Raw genomic sequence first — 25,217 nt, forward strand, 5'->3', positions numbered from 1 at the left:
ATTTAAATTTCACCTCGGCTGTACGGGGTATTTTTAGTCGTTCATCAATCAACACTCGGGAGCAGCAGAATCTCCAATAAAGTACACAGCACATCACCTATAGATGATTACTGTGGAGTTTGTGCTTCAGATTTTTTATTTTTATTTTTTTAAAGTTGGAGCGAGTGTGGTGTTGAGGCAGCGACTACACATGCGAGCAGATATGCAATGCTCTCTCAGGCTACATCTTGCCAGACTGCTGATGGCCCCAGATGCTCTGAGCAGACAGTATTTTGCATTCATGTCCATCTGTAGTGAAGCAGAGAGAGGAGTGAAGAGTGTGTCTGGGGATTGGAGGAGCTGTGAGAGAAAGAGCGCAGAAAGAGAAGTCTCTAACTGACATCTCCTGCATGGGAGAGAAAGGAGCATGGATAGAGGGTGATAAGGAAGGAAGGAAAGAAGGACAGAAGGGAGGCAGCCTGGGAAAATGGTTCAGGGGATGTAGAGGGCGATGAGAAAGGAGCTCTGAAAGGAGGCATGCTGTTGTCTGAAGTTCTCTGGTATCAGATTGCAATCCCTTTCTCGATCCCTTCCATCACTGCTGTGATTTCTCGCTTAGTTCCGACGGAAGCTTCCAGACTTCGGCTAATTTAAGTCTTTTTAATTCTACTTCCGAAGATCTCCTCGATTCAGACATTCCTCAGACTTGTAACAGCCAGTCTGCGGTTTCAGTCTGATTCTGGTCTTCAGCAGTTCAACATGTCACACGACTTCACTATAAATACATCTGTGACCAGAACATGGGTTTTAAATGTGGTGCAAACAAACAAAACACATCCAGGACAAAAGTTCTGGAAAAGAACAAATCAGGATTCGGTCATTCAAAAAAATGTCCCAAACTTCCTGTGAAGCAGAATTAATGTTAAAATGTAAAAGTCTTATTGAAGGAAAAAAAAAAAAAAAAAAAAAGAATATGACGTAATCAGAATTCTAAAAGCGTTCTGTTGACTATTTTGCGTAGATTTTTTTTAAAGGATAGTTTTGGTTTATTTCAGTTACAGCTTGTAACACTACAAAATGTGGAAAAATTTAAAGGGGGTGAATACTTTCTTAACTATGAGAGTACACACACACACACACACACACACACACACAGTACACACACATACACACTGTTCTGAGAAAGTTTGCTTATACTTTTCCTTCACCCTCACAAGGTCTAACCCATTTTTGCTTCTTTTTCTTGTTTAAGATATTTGGAGATGCTCCGAGCGATTGTCCGTCTTCATCTCTCTCTCTGCTCACCGCTCCAACGCGTCAGTCTAAGAAGCAGGCACGCCAGGGCCGCCCGCTGGCTGTGTACAACCCTCTGGACATCCACACAGGTAGGACAGGCTGAACATTCATCCATGGAAAGCAGGAATGAGTGAGCTACACAAATAATTCATCACTGCTTGACATTCGATTGTGGTGCTCTTTAACCCAGAGGCTTGGAGATGCAAAGTTTATGTCTGGTGCATAGCTGATGCTAAAAACTTGCACAAGAACTAGTGACCAGTTGGTCACAACTAAGTGGTATCCGGAAAATTTCACCTTGGGAAAATCTCATTAAGTAACTTGTTTAGTTAGCAAGGTGTTTGTAAGTTAAGCTGCTAGGATGGTACGTTAGTAAGATTGGTTTTGAAGGTAAATGTATTTAGTAAGGAAGGTTACTAGGATGATTTAGTGGGGGTGGGGGTGGGGGGTTGGGGGTCCATGTTATTTTAGTATGTTAAGAAATGCCAATTAGCTTAGTTAGTAGGATACGTTTGGAAGGAAGTTTAGTTTAGTAAGTTTGTAAGTTTGTAAGTAAGATGAATTAAGTCAGTAAGTTAACATACTAGGGTTAATTAAAAAGGTAAGTTATCACAGTAAATTGTTAGGGTAAGTTAGTCAGGCGAATTAAGTTTCTACAGTAAAATAAGTTAGTCAACTAAGATAAAGTATGGTAATGTTAATAAAGTAAGTATGTTAATGGTTTTTATTATGAAAAAAAAAGTCTGGTGAGGCATTTCAGTAAGTTAAGTGAAATCAAGTTAACTTTCTAAATTAAGTCTGGTACGGTAAATAAGTAAGTTACGTTAATAAGAATAGCTTGTAAAGCATGCTATTAAGAAAATTTAGCAAGGTGTTGTAAATAAAATAAGCCATTTAACAGTAAGATCGTTTTGTAGGCTAGATTAGTAAGTACTATGATAAGTTATTGTGGTAAGTTAGTAAATAAATTAACTGACTAAGGGACAAAGGTAAAATAATAGTATTGTTAAAAAATTTATTTACTAAGATAAGTAATTAATTTGTAAGAAATTTGGTATTTATCCTCTCCACTCATTTTCGTTAATGCTATATATTAGCAACTTAACTTACTAACATACTTTAGGTTAGAACTTTTGTTGAAATAAATGAATTGAATTGAATGTGTAAGATATATATAAATAATGTACTTAGGTATGATATGTTAGCTAGTAAGTTAGTATGGTTAAGTGAAGAATGTTAAGTAGTAAGTTACTGTAGTTATTTACAGTATGTATGTTAGTTATGCTGTTCAGAATCTCATGGACCAGTAGTTTTGTTTTCCTGCTGTGTTGTTATCTGCTTAAAAACCCACACTGAGGTGGAAAATATAGCAAAGTTAGAGACAAACAGTGAACATATGAAAGCACCGTAAACCACACGTAGCACAAAACCACACTATTTAACTAATACTCTGGCCTAGGAAGAATGATAGTGTGATTTTTGTGAAGATTAGGTCCAGGTGAGTACGTAAGCTGTCCGTCTCTGTCACAAGTTTCCGCCAAGAGAGTTTTAAAAGCGTTCTTCCATCAGAAAGTAAGCCAAATCCACACAGCAGATCCCCTTTAAATCCTGAGACATGAATCTTCCAAGAGAGTGTGTCTTAAAGACATGGTCCTCACCGCTACTGTCTACAACTACAGTGAAATACTGTATACTGTCATGACTTCCTAGTCTTTCACCGCATCGACCTCTGACCAAGTGTGAGCTCTCCAATGGTTCTTAGCCGCACCTAATTCTTTTAGTAATCCTTATTATCATATAAAAAAAAAAAAAAAAAAAATCATATTCACTTTCTGAATTCTGAACAGTTCAGTACAGTAGAAATACAATCCTACAATCCTTGCCACAGAAAAGAGAAAGATGCATGAAGATACTTATGGTTTTTATTAGTTAAATATCAAAACCGCAACATCTGTCCTTTTTGTTTTTCCAAAGCTTTTTCCAGGCTGCCTCTTCAATTTCTTGCAGGCTAAAACAGGTTTTGACATTTTATAATCCCTTTGATTATTTAGTTGGCTTCTCTCTAGATTCTGGATTTGTTTCAGCCATCGTTTTAGGTCTAGAATACAGCTAGCAGGCATCGCTGGGGGAAGAAATAGCAATTACACAAGCTTATTTATAATGACCGGTTTGTGTTTGTCTAATGTGGATTCACAAAGTCGCTGCTTAACACCTCCAGGTTAATCTCGTACAGGACAAGCTGCATGTTGTGTTGTGTGGCAAATATAAATGGACAACTACTGTATAGAAGGAGAAAAAGAAGATGTCAGAAAATACAGCGTTAAATATTTCCACAAGCCTTGGACCGAATTTTTGAAGTAGAGCTCAAAATCCAAATATCTTTACACATCTGTAATTGTTTACAAAAGGGACTAGAGCTAAAGTTAAAAAAAAAAAAAAAAAAAGGAATCTTCTTAGAAAATATATGAATTTCAAAAGGATTAGACAATTAATGTGTGGGTTTCAATTATTTTAGATATAAAAATTCTGTCAGTAATATATTAGGTTCGTATAGTAGGGACAGTAAGCTGAGGTAATAAAATAAGTTTTTAAATTAGCTTAGCAGAGAAAGTTAGTAAGGTAAAGGAAATTACCTTAAGATTATTTTATTAAGTTAGAAAGGATTTGCAGTTTTTTTTTCTTGTTTGTTTGTTTGTTTTTTGTTTTTACACTAAAACTGTGTTAAGAAAAAAAGAGACTAGTATAAAGATACTAAAAATAATTTAGTAAGTTCATTCAGTTCATTTTAATGTATTTGTATAGCGCTTTTAATGATACAAATCGTCTTAAAGCAGATTTAAAGAAGTATGAAAACGTACAATTTTTGTTTTAAACTTCAAATTTTAAGTGTTACTTATGTTGGTTTGTAAAATAGGAACGTAAGCTAAGTTAAGATACGTTATGTCTATCTGAAATGTTCAGACCACCCTGAATTTGGGTAGGAAAAATAAAGCAAGTCTGGAATTTCCCCAGTGTTGCAATGAGACTTTTCAGATGAAAGCAGATAAAATTCTCGGAGTATCACCTGCAAGCCGTGGATTAGCTCCAGGTTTCAGTACGGTTACAGGGCATTCACATTTACAAGAGTCTTTTGATATTTTGCTCAGATCAGATCTGTCTGTCTAGCCATTTTTAAATAAACAAACAGGTAACGCTTTACATACATAACCGCAAACGCCTCATGTTTGGCTTTAATATGAACTTCCCGTTCTCACAAAATGCCACAAATACAATTTAATTAACAGTTTACAAAGTTTCATTCGGTTTAAAAAGTAAGTTATTATTTATCTCTGATATTTATCTCTAATGATCAAGACTGAGGAAAGTCTCCCTGAGAGGATATGAGGAAGAAACCTTGAGAGGAACCAGACTCTGAAGTGAACCTCATCCTCATTTGGGTGACAGGAAATAATGTCAATGTAAATAATGTCATTTCTGCAACGGTAAAGTTTCTGTAAGTTGCTTTCTGCATTGCTCAGTTCTGTTCCTCACATACGCTCACTGCTGACACTGTCCTCCATTTTTGGCTAGCTGTGTTGTTGACATGAGCCAGTGTGCTAAAGTTGGAAAAAGAAAAAAAAAAATTATGTGACTCCTATCTGACTGATCTGAGAAGTCACATGACCACATATCAGATTTTATGTATCTAGGACACTATCCACATGCAAAAAATTCTTCAAAACGGAAAGTTCTGTCTTCTTATTATCACGAGTTGTTTTGCGAGCGGCAGTTTGAAAATGCTCCGCGACTGGAATCACACACTTCGGAGGAAGCGATGCGCCGATCTCGATTTTCCTAAAAGCATCAGAGGTGATAACGTATGATGTGGCTGAGACGTGCGAGAATAAAAATCAGCTGAAATCGGGACTGAGAAATGAATAATGATTTTGGGGAAACCAACAGGGATAAATCTCAAATGTGAAAAGCACACACACACACACACACTCTCACACTCACACACTCACACTCACAGCTAGAGCTTTACAGCTGAGCTCAAAGTGCAGCTGGATGATGGTTATGTCATACTTCAGAGATGTTTCTGCACTCTTTGAGCTCAAACGAGCCCAGCCATGCAAGCAAGCAAAAAAGCAAGGAAAGGAAAAAGAACGCTCTTAGTTCCGTACTGTCTTTTAATCACGCACACACCCTTGCCTCACCTTGCAGTTGAGCTAATCTTTAATCGCCTCATATCGTATTTATTAATGTCATAACTAAACCAAAGCCTTTCTCTGTCACTCTATCTCCTGCGCAGTGTCTCCGTCCTCTGAGAACGTCTCTCCGACCCCCGATGAAGCCTCTCTGAGCAGTAACGAGTCCGTATCCTCGCATTCCTCCACGGGGTCAACCTCAGAAACCCCTCCGGAGAAAACCAAGAATCCCCATGGCAACACCGCGGCCAACCCCCAGAACTCTGGGTAAGCGACTGAAGTCCTGATGGTTTCTCAAACATCTGTATCTCAATGACACCAACGGTCACTTTGTATGATGTTTTATTTTAAGAAATAAATTCGGTTGATTGTATTCAGCCATATATTTGACCATTTGTCGCTATGGTTACTTGCCTTTTTTTTGTACCTCATACATCAGGGCAAGATCAACGATTGGTAAATCAACAGCTGGGTAATAGAAAGGATGGTAAAATGTTCTGTATTTATTGACGCATCCGATCAGTCCGTCCTAACAGAGCAGCTTGTCTCTACATTGGTTTTAGTCATTTGTAATCAACACCGTTTGTACAGGGTACTGGTGAGTTTTGGGACATGTCTCACACTCTCACATCTCACACTCCTTCTCACCCTTTATGAATAATGAAGTTGTTTTCATTCCCTTGTCCAGTTAGTTCAGGGCTTGAGTAATTCACAGTATGGCTGTTTTTGTTTGCTAGGAATTTTTTAAGTTTCTCAAGTTCTCAGCTTCTCTGTCCGTCTTTCTGTCTGTCTGGAGTGGCTCTGTGCTCGGGGCAGCTGGCCAGATCTGAATGCTGATGTAGAAAGTAACAATATCAGGTTATGCTGGTAAATTCAGCTCTCTGCCTTATCTGGATTTCTTTTTCCTTCACACTTTTTCAGTATCCTCCTTTCATGTATTATTCTAAAACCCCAAATCCCCCAGTCCACCAATCCCACCCACCCACAACAACCCCCCCCCACCCCCCCTCTTAAGTGATCAAGATGGGTTCCATTAAATATGCTTTAGATGGACAAATAAAAAAAAAATTGATTAACAGCAGTTACCTGATACCGTTCTGCCCTCTGATTGGTCAGATGCATTAAAAGGTTAGTCAACAACAATCGCGTTGGAAAAAAATTTGGCTTACGATTGGTCAGATAAAGAAACATTCATTCATTCATTTTCTACCGCTTATCCGAACTACCTCGGGTCACGGGGAGCCTGTGATCTCAGGCGTCAAGGCAGGATACACCCTGGACGGAGAGCCAACCCATCGCAGGGCACACACACACATTCACTCACGCACTACAGACAATTTTCCAGAGATGCCAATCAACCTACCATGCATGTCTTTGGACCGGGGGAGGAAACCGGAGTTCCCGGAGGAAACCCCCGAGGCACGGGGAGAACATGCAAACTCCACACACACAAGGTGGAGGCGGGAATCGAACCCCCAACCCTGGAGGTGTGAGGCGAACGTGCTAACCACTAAGCCACCGTGCCCCCGATAAAGAAACAATATTAGTCAAAATTGTAAACAAGTGATGGTGATCAAGTGTGGTCCAGCATTATTATACTGGCTTCTGATTGGTCAGATACAAAGATATTGAAATCAAAAGCAGGCACATGATAATATACTGGTGTTTGAAATAGTCAGAAGCTAATACATTATCATCTATTGGTGTCTGATTGGTTAGAGAGAACATGGTGGTCAGGAAAGGTTGCATGATATACTGGCCTCTGACTGGACAAATAAATAAATAAAGGGAGCAAAATACATTTACATGATAATATATTGCTCTCTGATTGATCAATAGCCCAATCAATTGACCAATAGCAGTCACATGATATTATACTGGTGTCTGAGTTAGTCAAGCAGTAATATTATACTGTACTGGCCTCGGATTGGTCAAGAAAAATAGAATGGTAGCCAAAATCAGTCACATGATGGATATACTGGTCTCTTATTGGTCAGATTTAAAAGAAGGTTTAGTCAAAATATGTAATGATATACTGCTAATATACTGAGCTCTGATTGGTCAGATGCATTAAATTGATGGTCAGAATTAGTAATATGGTCATAATCATAATGTATAATTATATTATAACATCATAATTTACTGACCTCTGATTGGACCTAAAATAGATATGCTCACTTATAGAGAAAGAGATAAAGGAAATAGATTGCCCTCTTCCCTCTGATTGGTCGGATAAACCGAACGTATTACACGGTTATATACTGGAACGTATACACACAGAACGTATTACACAGTTATATACTGGACTCTGATTGGTCAGCTGAAGACAGTAGTCCCGAGAGTTTGAGAATGTTGAGCACTGGATTATTGTAGATAATTTCTCCAACCACAGCAGGAGATCTTCTGCTGTCAGCAGTTCATCCTTTCTGCTTAGACCACGAGCGGTGCCATTCAGTGGGTTTGAGCTGACGATGGTTTCAGAAATCACAGATTTAATTCCGTCCATTGTGATTTACATGCCAGAAAACACTCCTGCAGCTGGAAGTCTAGGACACTGAAGCAGTAAATCTGTCTCTACTTCACCTGTGTCCTTCAGCTTCACGTGTGAAAGGTCAGAATTCTGATTAGCACAGCTTTGACATAGCAAGCGAAGAATCTCACGTGTCTCTCCGGGGTGGTAACCATAGTGACAGCGACGTAACAGACACATGTCCAGAGAGGATTTTGAAAATATTTTAAACCCACTGATGACATGGATGATTTTATTTATAAGCCTTATTATTATTATTATTATTATTATTATTATTATTATTATTAATACAGACACAATAATATAACATATATAATAATAATAATAATAATAATAATAATAATAATAATAATAATAATACAGACTGGATACAGTATCTATGCTGTGGCGTTGTGGAAAATTGTGATTAGTGCCTCACCCAATGACACGCCAGTCCTTCAGTTTCGCCCACTCGTTCATTTACTCACTTCTTCACTCTCTCACTCCTCAGCGATCACACACTCATGCTCCAGTCTGTCACTGACTCACTCTCTCCGTCCCTCTGTCCCCAAACAACAACATTCCAGTCTGCATACAGGCGTCTGTCTTCCTATTTCCAGCCCCTGTCCTCCTCTCTCTTTCTGTCTTTCTCTCTCCCTCTAACTCCCTAACTCTTCTTTGTCTCTTGTTCATTTTCTCTCTTTCTCTGTGCGTCATTTGTCACTTGGCCTGGAGTCATGATCACAGACGGGGCTTTGCTTATGTAACACTGCAAACCCCCCCCCCCCCCCCCCCACACACACACCCCTTCGTTGTGTCTTTCTTTTTTTTCTCTCTTTCTCTATCTTTCTGCCCCCCATCTTGCTCTGTCTTTTTCACCCCTTCACTTCTGCAATACTCTTCCTATTCTCTCTCTCTCTCTCTCTCTCTCTCTCTTTCTGTTTGTCTCTTTCATTTTTATATCTTGTTCTCTCCTTCTGTTCCCCCCATCTTGCTCTGTCTCAATCTCTTTCTGCAGTTTTCTCTCTCTCTCTCTCTCTCTCTCTCTCTCTCTCTCTCTCTCACACACACTCTCTTGCTCTCTCTCTCTCTCTCTCTCTCTCTCTCTAATCTAGTGCAGGAAATGGTGCACTGTAACATGGTAAATCCTGCTTGTGTGTGTGTGTGTGTGTGTGTGTGTGTGTGAGAGAGAGAGAGAGAGAGAGAGACAGGTGGCCACACTCCTCTGACTGTAAACACGGCTCGTGCAGCGAGGACATTGGGCTTATTTACTCGTCTAACGACCTCCCCGCTGCTGTCCACTGACTCACTGTAACACGCCGCCTGTGCATCACTATGCATTTCTATATACAGCACCATGCAAATGTTTACACCCCTGCGGGAAAACTAGACAAATCTAATTCATAACAACAACAACACGGTGTCAGAGATTCTCCTTATCATCACGTCAAACAGATAAGCATTCACCCTGTCGCCAGGAGACGGCAAGATTGAATCCCGATTATGCCACAGCCATCTGTAGCCGAGATCCTACAGAGCAAAATTGGCTGTGATCTTAGAGTGGGAGGGGCCTACAATGTCTCCCCTGTCAATCACACAGACACTAGCCAATCATGGGCCACTCTGAGCATGTGCAAATCAGCTCTCTCCAGCACTCCAAACCACCATCTAAACTCGATTTCTGTCTTGTTTTGTCAACTTGTCTTGTCTCATATTGTCTTATCTTGTCTCATCCCGTCTTGTCTTACTTTATTATATATATATATATATATATGATCTTATGCTGTCTTCTCTTATCTAGTCCCATCATAAGAGTAGGAGTCTTGTCCTACCTGACCTTGACCTTTCCTTATCTTGGTTTATCTTCTCTGATTTGCCTTGCCATGTCTTATCTTTTTCTGTCTTATTTTTCCCAGTCCTTTCTTGACTTGCCTTATTTGGCCCTATTTAGTCTTGTCCTACCTTGTTGTGCTTTTATCTCATCTTGTCTTGTTTTATCTTGTCTGATCTTCTGTCTAATTTTCTTTCTTGCCATGTCTTGTCTTGTTTTGTGTTGTTTTATCTAGTCTTGTCTTATCCTAATTCATCTGATCTTCTGTTGTCTCTTCTCATCTTGCGTTATATTCTCTTATCTTGTCTTATCTTATCCTTTCGTTTTGTTTTATCTTGTCTTGTCTTATCCTTTCGTTTTGTTTTATCTTGTCTTGTCTTATCCTTTCGTTTTGTTTTATCTTGTCTTATCTTATCCTTTCATTTTGTTTTATCTTTTCTTATCTTATCCTGTTCTATTATTTAGTTTTGTCTTATCCTTTCATTGTGTCTTATCTTGTTTAACTTGTCAATTAATTTAGTTTTATCTTATATTATCCTTTCATTTTGTTTTTATCTTGCCTTTTCCTCTCATTTTGATAGATCTTGTCTTATCTTATCCTTTCATTTTGTTTTGTCTTGTCTTATCTTACCTCATAACAAATTGCTAACATCCAAAATTCCTCTGACAAAAAACTCCATTATCAGCAATTACGTACATTATTAGTTTAAGTCCTACTCTTACTATAGAAATGATATAGAACGTATTACAGCTACAGTAATATAAGACCTCTGTTTTGCAAAAAAAGCCGAATCAAGCCGCTGTCATAGAAAATAAAACAAACCCCTTCCAACCAATCAGAAGAGCTGCGGCTCTTTATCTGAATCTTATGTATCCCATTATAACACTTATATCCCATTTCCTGTGTGCTTCCTCCAAAACAGAGGAACAGCAGCTTTGTGTTTTTCGCCTCTGTCTTTTATTTAAGTCTCGATTCTCTTTTATAATCCGGCCTCAAATTGGGCTCATGGTTAAGGATCGCCGTAATAAGGCCTCGTGTATGCGCTTCCAGCACGGCTGCTATTTTTACAGCCTCGAAATGAGAGCAATTTCCCTCACTTTGGCCTAGTCGTAATTGTAAAAGCAATTTAAAAAGAAAAAAAAAATTTGTTCTGCCGGTTGCCACAGCAACCGTATCGGGATTTTCATTTTTTGCACTTTTTGTTTTAAGTCGAGGTCGAGGCACTGCGAGGCTCTAATTCACAGCTGGAGCAGCTGGGTGTTTCCATAAATGTTGTACAGAAGTTTTAATGCTGTGTGTGTGGGTGTGTGTGTGTGTGTGTGTGTGTGTGTGTGTGTGTGTGTGTGGTCAGTGTGTCCACTGTTTTTTCCCAAACTTGATAATGTGTGTACATGTACAGACAATTAGAGTGTGTGTGTGTGTGTGTGTGTGTGTGAGGTTAATGAGTGGATTTGGTGCACTGCAGCGCCGTTGAAGCTTCATGCTGATGTGCAGCAGCTGAGGACTCAAACACCCTGCTGCAGAGCAATAAATCACCCCCCTCTCGCTCTCTCTCACACACACACACACACACACACACACACACACACACGCACACACTCTTTCCCTCTCTCGTTGTTATCTCTCTTTTTCACTGTCTGACTTTTCTGTGTCTTCATTTCAGACTTTCTCTGTAAACTTTATACACCTCCATGTTTTTTTTACACTTCTCTCTATCGCTCTCCCCCCCCTCTCCTCTGGTCTCTCTCTCTCTCTCTCTCTCTCTCTCTCTCTCTCTCTCTCTCTCTCTTACTCAGTCTCTCTCTCTTTCTCTCACTCACTCACTCTCTCTCTCTCTCTCTCTCTCTCTCTTACTCAGTCTCTCTCTCTCTTTCACTCTTGTGCAGAAACGAGTGATTTTTTTTTAGTCCAAAAAAATCACTAACTTTAATTAAAAAGAAAACGCTCAGATTGTAATATTGGGATTCTGCCATTTAATGTTTTGCTTCCAAATCCCTGGACTGAAGTGAGTTATATTTCTTGAATCCTCGGCACTTCCTGGAAGGTGAACAGTAGATGTATGTTCTGTATGTTGACGCTTAGTGTGGATGTGTCGTTACCTGCGATATGATTGGCACCTCAAATACGAGTGTGTCAAATAAAAACTATTTATTTATTTGTTTGTTTGTTTATTTGTTTGTTTGTTTATGGAAGTATACCGTTTGTCTCTATAATCCCCTCTAGAAATAATCCTCTGGGTTGCGAGTGCAGACACCGACTTTAAGGTTTTTCAGGAATCTGGAAGAAAATAAATATATATATATATTTTTTATACCGGATATTTTTCTCTACAAACTGATTTTATTAATAGTCGTTTTAACAAAAAATTCTAACATTCTTACATTTTTATAAAGTAAATATCAATCAAGGAACATTTACAATGCAATTAAAGGGAATATATTACATTTTTTTATTTATCGAATGAAAAGTCAGAAAGAGGGATCGATGGACAGATTAGACGATTAAAATTTATCACATTAAAAAATTGTTTGTGTTGTGTGTGTGAGAGAGAAAAAACTGTGTGTGTGTGTGTGTGTGTGTGTGAGAGGGAGAGAACGTGTGTAAATGAGAGAGAGAGAGAGAGAGAGAGAGAGAACTTGTGTGTTTGAGAGAGAGAGAGTGTGTGTGTATGTGTGTGTGTATTTTACATGGTCAGGGCTATGATGCTGCACAGCCTTAAAGTTTTTACACACACTCGGTTTCTAACTCCCTCTGATCCACACACACACAGAAAAATGATTGTTAAGAAACAGAGTGAGTGTGATTGTGTTAGAGACAGAGAGCGAGAGACAGAGAGCGAGAGAGAGAGTGTGTTTGAGAGAGAGAGAGTGTGTGTGTATGTGTGTGTGTATTTTACATGGTCAGGGCTATGATGCTGCACAGCCTTAAAGTTTTTACACACACTCTGTTTCTAACTCCCTTTGAGCCACTCACACACACACACACACACACACACACACACACACACACACACACATAAAAATGATTGTTAAGAAACCGAGTGAGTGTGATTGTGTTAGAGAGAGAGAGAGAGAGAGAGAGTGTGTGTATGTGTGTGTGTATTTTACATGGTCAGGGCTATGATGCTGCACAGCCTTAAAGTTTTTACACACACACTCTGTTTCTAACTCCCTTTGAACCACACACACACACACACACACACACACACAGAAAAATGATTGTTAAGAAACAGAGTGAGTGTGATTGTGTTAGAGAGAGAGAGAGAGAGAGAGAGAGAGAGGTAGTTCTGTTGCTTTTTTCCTGTCTGACCTTGTGTGGCTGTTACATAATTGTAGAATGTGTGGTTGTGTGTGTTGTGTTGTGTGTGTGTGTGTGTTGTGTGTGTGTTGTGTGTGTGTGTTGGATTAGAAAACTAGAAGTAGGTTATTGTGGCCCGGTTCAGCGCTCGTCCTATTTTCAGCTCCAGCCGGACGAGCTTCATTTTCCAGTCAGTGTGTGTGTAAGGAAACAAACTCCACTCTAACAGCTGTGTGCTGTGATGTGATGTAGCTGATGGAGCCTGAAGCTGCCTGAAGCTGCCTGGATTCATCACGTTGTTCTTCTACACTAACTGATCCACAACAATATTGTACTGTACATGATTCCTGATGGACAGAGAGGTTCAACAACCGACGGAAAATAGTCACCTTGTGATTCAGCATGTGACAGAAAAATAGGAACACATACAAATGATAATCTAACAGGAAAGTCAGCTTCACAAAACATGACAAGAACATGGGGGAAATGGGACAGATCTGAATCCTAACACAACATGTAACAGGAAAACAGAAAAGAAGCGTGATCTTATAACAGGCAGCTTATATCTCATTAAATTCCAGCTGTTATGAGATAATGGACTGATCAGTGTTGCCATAGTGACAATAATTGTGACAATAATTGTCAATATACTCCTTTGTATAAACTTCAGCTTTATACGACAGAACTGTCATGTGTTCACATCTCTGTACTTTGTACTTTTACTCTCTCGCTCTCTCTCTCTCTCTCTGTCTCGCTCTCTCTCTCTGTCTCTCTCTCTCTCTGTGTGTGTCTGTCTCTCACTCTCTCTCTCTCTGTCTCTCTCTCTCTCTCTCTGTCTCTCTCTCTCTCTGTCTCTCTGTCTCTCTCTCTGTCTCTCTCTCTCTGTCTCTCTGTCTCTCTGTGTGTGTCTGTCTCTCACTGTCACTCTCTCTCTCTGTCTCTCTCTCTCTCTGTCTCTCTCTCTCTCTGTCTCTCTGTCTCTCTCTCTCTCTGTCTGTCTCTCTCTCTCTGTCTCGCTGTCTCTCTGTCTCTCTGTGTGTGTCTGTCTCTCACTCTCTCTGTCTCTCTCTCTCTGTCTCGCTGTCTCTCTGTCTCTCTGTGTGTGTCTGTCTCTCACTCTCTCTGTCTCTCTCTCTGTCTCTCTGTGTGTGTCTGTCTCTCACTCTCTCTGTCTCTCTCTCTCTGTCTCTCTGTCTGTCTGTCTCTCTGTGTGTGTCTGTCTCTCACTCTCTCTCTCTCTCTGTCTCTCTCTCTCTCTCTCTCTCTCTCTCTCTCTCTCTCTCTCTGTCTGTCTGTCTGTCTCTCTCTCTCTCTCTCTCTCTCTCTCTCTCTCTCTCTCTGTCTCTCTCTCTCTCTCTCTCTCTGTCTGTCTGTCTGTCTGTCTCTCTCTCTCTCTCTCTCTCTCTCTCTCTCTCTCTGTCTCTCTCTCTCTGTCTGTCTGTCTCTCTCTCTCTCTCTCTCTCTCTCTCTCTCTCTCTCTCTCTCTCTCTCTCTCTCTCTGTCTGTCTGTCTCTCTCTCTCTCTCTCTCTCTCTCTCTCTCTCTGAGTGTGTAAGTCTGTGTGTTTTTCCACAGAGGGGGCTCAGGTATGGCATCGTGGATGATCTCTACTCCTACTTGTTTAACACCTCAGACTGAAGCTGCAGACACAGAAGCAGCAGCAGCCGGAGCACAGACGGATAAATGTGCAGAAAGGTACAACAGACATATATATATATATATTTTATATATTTTTGTTATTTGTCTCACTTGTTTCATGCTTAATTTCTTACACACACACACACACACACACACACACACACACACACACACACACACACACACACACACAGACATACACACACACCCACACACACATACATACATACACACATATACATACACACACACACAAATACATACAAACACATATACATACACACATATGATACTTCTCCAGTAGTAAAGCTGAAATAACGTTCTTGACTGATGCTGAACAACAGCTGGACAAATTTCATTCAGTTTATAATCCTTTAATGCGATCCTGCACACACACACTTTCTCACACACACACACACACACTTTCTCACACCAAATAAAATACAAAAGATAAGTCATTGAAAAAAAATCTTAAAAAAAAAAAAAAAAAAAAAAAGCTCTCCTTCAGGTCCATGGAAAACTGTGTGTGTGTGTGTGTGTGTGCGTGCGTGCTCAGTGTTTTGACTGCAGCCCTGTCTAAAACACACCGTTGTTGCTCCGAGGCCATGTGTGAAATATTTATCCAGTTGCCAGGTGCATAACGCTCAGCGCCGCGCTCTGCTTTTCTCTCAGCAGGAGAAACACAAACACAATCCGGGGTTTAGTCTGGAAGGAAAAATGAATAAAGAGGCTGGAACGGACAAGTCAGAGTTCACACCTCGATCCTTTCTCGTGCTTTTAAAATAATCCTCAAACATCAAGAGAGTGAAGCAAATTACACTAGAGATGTGAGAGCAGTGCTGAGCTTAAAGTGATGAATATCTTCAGAAAGAATTTTATTCCATTGTTAATTATTAGGTAAATGTATTAGCCATGTGAGAATACCATGATTTAAAAAAACCAAAACATTATTTTGTAAAATGACGTACAATATAAAAATAAAATACAATATTCAAGGATATAAAACTTTTAAATCTACACAGTTTATTTACACAGGCTGATATCAGACATCGAATACATTTTATACAATTTTATGAAAATGACTGGGTGTGTGTCCAGACTTGCAGTTCATGGATATAACAAAATGAATAAATAAATAAAAATAATAATAATAATTAAAATAAAAATCTACACACCTCTGTTTATTGTACAACTTTATAAAATAGTTTAAAAATATACTTTTTTTTTAATAGTTAAACATATATACATTTTATTTTCATTTTACAATATTGGAAGATTCAAGCAATATAACTAAACTAATAAAACCAAAGGAAGGTCTTTTTTTTTTTTTACTGTAAAATGCCATTTAAAAAAAATCTAATTTCAGGAAAAAGAACGTACACCACCACAAGTACTTAAAATGGATAAAATGACCAAAAGGTGTAAATTATTAGAACATTGTTCCATTGTTCCAGGGCAGTCGTGGCCTAATGGTTAGAGAGTCTGATTCGTAACCCGAAGGTTGTGGGTTCGAGTCTCGGGCCGGCCACGACTGAGGTGCCCTTGAGCAAGGCACCGAACCCCCCCAACTGCTCCCCGGGCGCCGCAGCATAAATGGCTGCCCACTGCTCCGGGTGTGGTAGGTAGAGGGAAGGATGGATGGATAGATAGGTGGATGGTGGTGTAGGTAGATTGAATGAAAGACAGACGGACAAATAATATAGTTATAATACTATAATGTTACAAAATAGTGCTTTTTTTTGTAGGGGGTTGGTGGTTGTGTGGGTAGGTGTAGTGGTTTGGGTGGGTAGGTGTAGTGGTTTGGCTGGGTAGGTTGGGGGAGTGGCTGCCCACTGCTCCGGGTGTGTGTTCACGGTGTGTGTGTGTTCACTGCTGTGTGTGTGCACTTTGGATGGGTTAAATGCAGAGAACGAATTCTGAGTATGGGTCACCGTACTTAGCCGTATGTCACGTCACATTTTTTCACTCAAAGCATTTTGCAAGAGGATCGTCTTATTTAATCCTCAGATACAGTATGTCGTTTGGTTTGCTCTTAATTGTTGAAGTGAAAGATTTCACCATGGTGAGTTCTAAAGAGCTTTCTGAGGCCTTCAGAAAGAAGATTGTTGATGCTTATTAGTCTTGTAAGAGTCTAAGTGATCTCAAAATAATTTGTAATCAGCCATTATACTGTATGAAAATCATTTACCAGTGTAGAACATTTAAAACAACTACCAACATGACCAGGTCAGGACATACAAGAAGTCTCCAAAACCCTAAAATATCATCATGGGACCTACAGCAAGCTCAGGATCTACAGTTGATGTTAAAGTGCATGAATCTACAATCAGAAAGAGACTGAAGAACTTTAATTATCATGGGAGGTGAGCAAGGGAGAAAGCTTTGCTGTCTAAGACATCACACATGAGGACAAGACTGAAGTTTGTGAAAGAACACAGAGACAAAGGACAAGACCTCTGGAATAAATGTGCTTTACAGATGAGCCTAAAAGTGAATTATTTGGAGACCGTAACAGAGGGCATGTTCACAAAGAATCAAGTGTGAAACCTGGAGGTGGAAGTGTTATGGTTTGGAGATGCTTTGCTGCAGCAGGACCCGGTCGGCTCACCATCGTAGAATCCGCTACGAATTCTACATTGTATCAGGAGGTGCTTGAGGAACATGTGAGACCATCTGTCAAAAAATTGAAGCTGAAGTGGAACTGGATCTTAAAACATGACAAAAACACACAAGTAAATCCGCCGAGCACTCGCTGAAAAGTAAAAATCTGAGAATTGTCGAATGGTCAAGTCAAAGCGCAGATCTAAATCCTATTGAGATCCTGTGTGGGATTTTGAAATGTCTGTGCATATGAGAAACCCAAAAAACATCACACAGCCGAGAGAATTTTAGAGAAAACTTTAGAGTGAAAAACTTTCTTCCAGTTGATGTCAGAAACCAGTAGATGGCTACAATAAACATCTCATTGATCATTGAGCACAGGGTGTCTTAACTTTATCCTCAGTTAAAATATTAATTTTGTTGAATTTTTTTTTGTTTAATAAGTGAAAAGTGAAATTTTTTCACATGGCTGTAATCTTGTAATTTCTGGCATCAAAACAGTCTTAAAATATCAACAGATGTCCGAAACAGCTGTAAACATGCAGCAAGACTAGTTTTAGTTTTAACACTCAAAAACTAAACATTTTCACCCGGAAAGAATTTCACTGTAAAGCAGTTTGTAGCTGTATTCACCCCTTCGTCATTGTCATCATCATCATCATCATCATCATCATCATCGTCATCACCATCATCGTCATCACGTTTTTCATGCGGTGTTTCTTATTGGTGTGTCCAGTTGAGTACAAAATTGTGGTGGTGATTTTTTTAGTTTTTTTTTTTTTTGTTTTTTACTTTTTTAGTTGTATTTTTTTATTTAGAACAAATGATTAAAGTGTTAGGGGGGCACGGTGGCTCGATTCGATTCCCGCCTCCGCCTTGTGTGTGTGGAGTTTGCATGTTCTCCCCGTGCCTCGGGGGTTTCCTCCGGGTACTCCGGTTTCCTCCCCCGGTCCAAAGACATGCATGGTAGGTTGATTGGCATCTCTGGAAAATTGTCCGTAGTGTGTGATTGCGTGAGTGAATGAGTATGTGTGTGTGTGCCCTGCGATGGGTTGGCACTCCGTCCAGGGTGTATCCTGCCTTGATGCCCAATGACGCCTGAGATAGGCACAGGCTCCCCGTGACCCGAAGTAGTTTGGATAAGCGGTAGAAAATGAATGAATGATTAAAGTGTTTGTTTATATGGTGACTTTCAAAAACATTTAATTATTGCAAAGTTTAAAAAAAAAAAATTCCGGTTTTTGTCTGAACCAGAAATACGTTTCTATCATTTTAAATCGTTTTACTTCCAAAAATTTAGAAATTTGAAAGAAAAAATGTTGTTTTATGTGCAAGAAAAGAAACAAACTGTGTTTACAGAAACCAGCACTTTCCTTCAAGTGACTTATTCCACTTTGTAGCATCATGGCCACGCCCTTTTTTCTGTCTGAACCCTGTCTGAGCGGTTGCCAGATTGAAAAGTCTTGCCCTAATCCCCATCCATTTTTTTCTTTCTTTTTTTCCCCTGATGTACCGAGAAGGGTGCTAACTGATTGCCTCCATTTTTCAGTGTCACTCTCATGAAAGCCAAGGCTGTGTACCCCTGTGAAGCCGAGCACGATTCCGAACTCTCCTTCCAGGTCGGGGCAATCTTCCATGCTGGTAAGTGGGAGTGTTATCAGCCGTCCCGGTCATTCACCCGAAACTGCTGGGATATTGGATTCGGCAGGACCCAAAATCTGATCTCATATCGTCACGGAAACAGGGGGAGGGGATGGATAAAGAGAGAGAGAGAGAGAGAGAGAGAGAGAGAGAGAGAGAGAGAGTCCTGCTGAATCAGTCCACAGAGGACAAGGCAAAGTTATAATCATGCAGAGAGGAAATGAGGTCTCTGGCTAGCAGATCTATTGTTTTTACAGGCTTTATCACAGCAGCTCAAACTTCCCTCAAATTTCTGAGCTCACACTAAGAAAACACTGCTGCTGCTGCTGCTACTGCACACCTCCAGTGTAACTTCGGACACTTTTAATTCCCGCCGTTAATATTCCGTTACCGAAGTGATGGCTGATAAGCCGCTGGCTCTGGTTGAAGAAGCCGTGAAGCCATCCCACATGAAAACCGTCTAAAACACCAATTTCACATAACTCAAGGTTCCTGCACTGAGTTGTGATTAAACCTATCCTCAGAATAGACATGTGGCTTAAATTCTGCTATTTCATCAACTCTTTAAATCTCTCTCTCTTAAAAAAAAAAAGAGGGTATAAAGCTTTTCTTTTCCGACAACATTCACCTTCCTTCAGCTCGTTTCCGAAATCACTTTGTGCTGCTTTTCAGTAGAGATTTCAGGAAACCTTCAGCATTACCATTATGTCTCTCTATCTCTCGGTCTATCTATCTTTCTCTTTTACTCTGTGTGTGTGATAGATAGATAGATAGATAGATAGATAGATAGATAGATAGATAGATAGATAGATAGATAGATAGATAGAGTAGGGGGTTGGGTGGGTAGGTTGGGAGGGTAGGTGTAGGGGGTTGGTTGGGAGGGTAGGTTGGGTGGGTAATTGTAGGAGGTTGAGTGGGTAGGGGGAGGGGGTTGGGTGGGTAGATGTAGGGTTTTGGGTGGGTAGGTGTAGGGGGTTGGGTGGGTAGGTTGGGTGGTAGGTGAGGGGGGTGTTGGAGGGTAGGTGTAGGGGGTTGGTTGGAGGTAGGTTGTTGGGTGGTAGGGGTTGGTGGGTAGGGGAGGTAAGTTGGTGGTAGGTAGGGTTTGGGTGAGTATGTGGGGGAGGTGGTTGGGTAGTGGTAGGGGGGGGGTATGGTAGAGTTGGGTGAATTGTAGGTTAGGGGTAGGGTGAGGTTGGGGGGTAATGTAGGTTTGGGGTAGGTGGTTGGGTAGGTTGGTAGTTAGGGGTTGGTTGGAGTAGGTGGTGGTAGTGTAGGGGGGGGGTAGGAGGGTATGTTGGGTGGGTAGATGTAGGGTTTTGGGTGGGTAGTTTGGGGGAGGGTAGGTTGGGTGGGTAGGTGTAGGGGGTCAGATGGGGGACCCAGGGTACCATGGACAGTTATTACTTTTTAACCCTCTGTTACACAGCAATGATGATCTTCATTCTCCTGTAACGTGTTCTGTGTGACTTCCTCTGTGCCTCTCGCAGTGACTCCATCTCGGGAACCTGGCTGGTTGGAAGGTGAGCTGGAGGGCAAACGAGGCCTCATCCCTCAGAACTACGTGGAAATACTACAACAAACGGACTAAGCTAAATCATATCTACATACATACATACATACATAGATACACGGGAATTTAATATACATGGTATCCATGGTGTGCCCTTGACCTCTTCCCCAGCTTACTTACACGATCTGCTGACACATCCAGGATGTTTCTAGGAGTCGACTTGCTCCTCCAACCGTTTGTGTCGTTTTAATAGCAGAAGCCGCGTCACAAGTTAAAAACTGTACATATTAAATGTGTTTGAAGGGTGTTTTTTTTTCTGCATGTTTTTTAACTAGCTTGGCTTTAATGCATGGGTGTATAAAACTATTTTATGTTATTTAACTGAAGCAGTTCCTTTCATTCAAGTGTGTTTGTTCAAAGTGAATATTCGTATATATTCGTGTGTACATTATAGAAATGTTCAAGCACTCCCACACGCCAGCGTCCACCTCAAGTGTTTGTCCTGATGATTGGTTTTTCTCGCCATGTTTTATTCTCCTGAGGCTTTTTTTTTTTTCTTCTTTTTTTTTGGTGCTTTGACGCCGTCCAAGAATCTGGACAGAATTTGTGTGTTTTTTTTTTTTTTTTTACAGTGTGTACAGTACACGATGAAAAGATTTAATACTATGAACCCAAACCATTTCAAGATGCCTGTAAATGCAGCATTGCCAAGTCTTGTACACACATTTATGCATCCTTATTATTATTATTATTATTATTCCCTAAACACCGTTAAAGCTCAAGTGCCTCCAGAGTCCTTACGGACGTTCACAGTTTCTCACGCAGCACCGTTTTAATTTCTTTCTTTATTTCGTTTTGTTTTATTGTCTAACAGTGTTTTCTTCATACGGTTTATATTTGTGACTGAGCTCCGTGGCGCTTGTGTAAGACAGTGATTTATGGCTCGGCACCGCTCTGATTTTCGTCTTGTTGGAAAAGCTGTCGATCGATGTTAAACAAATAAACGCTTTTTAGTCCTCCATCGTGTGTTTAGTTTCATTTGCTTTGTACGCTGAAACGAAGCGCTTCTAACTAAACATGCCTAAATTAAACTTGAGCTGTTTATGAAGCTGTTATTGATGGAATAAAAAGCAGGAGGAAACGAAATATCGGAAATATTATTACAAGTCATTTTTATATAGATTTTATAGGTTATAAGTGACATATCCAGCTGTTAAACCAGTGAACATGATGTTACCTAGAATTTTAAGGTTCTCTTAATAACCTCCATGTGTTCCTTAAAACTTTTTCCACACAGGCCAAAACAAAATGGAGTTTCCTCCTGTTTTGTTGTGTCCATGATGATCACTGAACGTCTTTGTCATGTCACACTCCACAGTGGTGGTTAATATGAAGCTCATATGAAAGTAGACTTTAAGAACTTTATAGAGTTTCACTTCTACTAAGGGCAATCAATATTCAGAGAAAAGTTCTCGTTTTCTGTCACAGAAATATTTATATCTTCAAAGTAAATGTTGATATCAAACCCATTTCTGCTCTCTGAGACACCACAAGTGTTTGTTCTTTATCGTCTAAAATTGAAGGTGTTCATCTTCATCCACTAAAATTCTGTGTAGAGCGATCAGCAGAGGGAAAAACCACACGTCTCATACTGGAAGACTTGTTGTGGATCAGACTCACAGGCAGAAAATCATTCATTTGTTTATACTGATTAAAAATGTCTAATAAGTCAATTTTTGGAAAACCAGTGTACTGTTAAAAAGGATGAAAAAGTTAAAAAAAAACAAAACAATTTTTTAAGATTTCCTTCCATTTTTTTGACACTTACACCTACAAAAATATTTTGAATTGTTTTGTACCTTATAAGGGGGGCACGGTGGCTTAGTGGTTAGCACGTTCGCCTCACACCTCCTCCTTGTGTGTGTGGAGTTTGCATGTTCTCCCCGTGCCTCGGGGGTTTCCTCCGGGTACTCCGGTTTCCTCCCCTGGTCCAAAGACATGCATGGTAGGTTGATTGGCATCTCTGGAAAATTGTCCGTAGTGTGTGAGTGAATGTGTGTGTGTGCCCTGCGATGTGTTGGCACTCCGTCCAGGGTGTATCCTGCCTTGATGCCCGATGACGCCTGAGATAGGCACAGGCTCCCCGTGACCCGAGGTAGTTCGGATAAGCGGTAGAAAATGAATGAATGAATGTTCCTTATAAATGTGAATGATTTCCTCGCCGGTCTGAACCATGTCGCGCTTCTTGATGCATTTAACCTGAGCATGGCTTCAAAAGAGATTTCCCTGTGATGGATCTTTCTTCAATTCAATTTAATTCAATTCAATTTAGTTTAATTCAATTTATTTGTAACGCTTTTCACAATTCACATTGTCTCAAAGCAGCTTTACAGAAGTGAAAAATGTAATGTTTAAAATTAAGTTATTATTTATCTCTAACATTCATCCCTAATTGTTCAAGACTGAGGTGACGGTGGTGAGGGAAAACTCCCTGAGATGATATGATGAAGAAACCTGGAGAGGAACCAGACTCTGAAGTGAACCTCATCCTCATTTGAGTGAACAGAAAATAATGTCAATGTAAATAACGTTCTTTTTACAACAGTTTGTAGTCGAGTGGAATCGTGTAACCAAGAGCTCCTGAGAAACTTAACAGGTCAGAGTCATTTCTGAGTTTATTACAGACTTAACACTGATTCCTTCCTGCTGACGTCTTCAGTTCATTGATAATGACCCGAGCACAAAGTTGACTGATGCGGCAGTAGCTAAAATTTTCCAGACAACTCCATCCACAAAATCCCATGAGTCACAGGCTGTCTATGCAGATCGATCCCCAGCAGATTCTCTCGTGTCTCTTGTTTCCTGTATTTGTAAATTATTCCTGTTGCAGTTTGAAAGTCAGCATTTGCAGTTTTCTAGGCATACGTGACCTGCGTAAACCTGCTGTGTTCCTGTGAAGTCTTTCTTTACAGCTGCTTCATTACGTTTGCGGTGTTACTATCACCTCCGCAGAATCCTGCCATGCTACGTATTACACATCCTGCCATTTTCCAGGTTGTTTTTACTTCGCTGTACACAATTTGTTAGATCCAGTCTGCATCAAATTTCAAAATTGACCAAAAGTAGTTTTATTGTAACGGTGTGACGTTTGATGGATTATACAGGAAGTCGATCAAAATATTCAGACGCCACGTATTATTTCATGTATTTCCAGGCAGTGTATAAATTTGAAATATATTGTATATACACACACAATTAGACATTTTGTCTATAAGTTTGAACAAACATGATATGATTCATAAACATGAATGTAACTTAAAACATTTTAAAGCTTCCCTCAGAATCATGCAGAAATAAATCGATTAAGCTAAGAATAAAAAATAAAAACAATAATCCATAAATACACTTCTTGGATCTAATGCATGGGTGTATTAATATTTATGGTTATTTATTTGAATCGGTTTCTTTAACTGTATACGGGTATACATTAAAGAACGCTTAAATCATATATTAAGGTTTCATAAAAAATACTAAGAATCAAACTATAAATATGGGGGAAATCTTGAGCAAATTCAATTCAGTTTTATTTAAAATTTATTTTGAACGCTTTTTCACCACAGGGGGAAATTTTGTTATGTCTATGTGGATCTTTGAATGTCTTGGTCATGTCTCACTATACAGTGGTGGTTAATATGGAGCTCATATGAAAGGAAAAAAGAGCAGCCATAGCCACAGAGAAGCACGGTGGTGGAAGTATCATGATATAGGGCATTAAACAGTCCAGGGACATTACAGAACATGACAAGAGTGATGTACAGGATCTGACCAATCAAAATACAGAATTCTATTTTTCATCACACTCATACTGTACATGCTTGCTAACATCATCATGGATACGAGTTCAACGTTGACATCAAAGGCCGTTATGGTATAAGTGACGTCCCCATCAGCATGTTGTGTCAGAAATCATTTGACCATGTGGCTACAGAGACAATACACAACAAACATAATTTCCGCTAGCTAGCTAGCGACGTTTTTAAGTCTTTCGAATCAGGAGCTCCTTTCAGTAATATATATACATATATATATAAATAAATAACTTTTTTTTGTCAGTTTCCTTCATTTTTTTTTTAGCTATATTGAAGCTAAATCCATATTGTGTCTCTAAAGGATTAGAAAAGAATCCTTGCTTCTAGTGTGCATGTTCCTCCAGCAAGTTGCTAGTGCAGCAAACAAAACAAATACGCAATTTCACCTGGATTTATTGCTTGTTATTATTAGTTTTACTGACTCTCTGGTGAACTGTCTAACTCTGTTTCTCCCCTTAGACAAAATGTTATTCCAAGTCCATTTTTTCTATTTTATTTATTTATTTTTTGTTTTCCTTACGGAGCAATTCCGCAAATAGCTTAGCAACGTCACCTCCAGCTGTTTTCAGCTTCGGTATGCATACAGAAGCTCGAATTATGTTGTTACATTACACCATACTATATATAAGTCACTCTCCTTCACCCACATACCCCCCCATCACCTTGTCGCCCTGTAGCGCTAGTGTATTTTTTTTTTCTTTCTTTTTTCCTTATATGCGTGTTATGTATAGTATTGTAGTATTGTGTCCCACAGGATTGCAGCTGCCTCAGTGATGTGAGAAAATGGTGTGCTGAGAGTCTTGTCCAGAACGGCTCTACATTGGTACCTATTAGACAGAGAAAGCCTGGACTGTGGAGT

At 39.8% G+C, this 25,217-nt stretch overlaps 1 protein-coding gene across 1 annotated transcript in view; it reads left to right on the forward strand.

Annotated features, from left to right (window-relative positions):
• arhgap10 (Rho GTPase activating protein 10) overlaps window positions 1-21,508 on the forward strand; it is a 90,264-nt gene extending 68,756 nt beyond the window's left edge. The window contains exons 19-23 of the mRNA XM_060873133.1: window positions 1,232-1,364; window positions 5,567-5,729; window positions 14,675-14,794; window positions 18,888-18,979; window positions 20,467-21,508. Of these exons, the coding sequence (XP_060729116.1) occupies window positions 1,232-1,364; window positions 5,567-5,729; window positions 14,675-14,794; window positions 18,888-18,979; window positions 20,467-20,567 (609 nt within the window). The 3' untranslated portion in view covers window positions 20,568-21,508. The remainder of the gene's footprint in view (window positions 1-1,231; window positions 1,365-5,566; window positions 5,730-14,674; window positions 14,795-18,887; window positions 18,980-20,466) is intronic.
• Window positions 21,509-25,217: the final 3,709 nt, after the last annotated feature.

The sequence above is a fragment of the Tachysurus vachellii genome, chromosome 6, assembly GCF_030014155.1.
Source record: "Tachysurus vachellii isolate PV-2020 chromosome 6, HZAU_Pvac_v1, whole genome shotgun sequence".
NCBI lineage: Eukaryota > Metazoa > Chordata > Actinopteri > Siluriformes > Bagridae > Tachysurus > Tachysurus vachellii.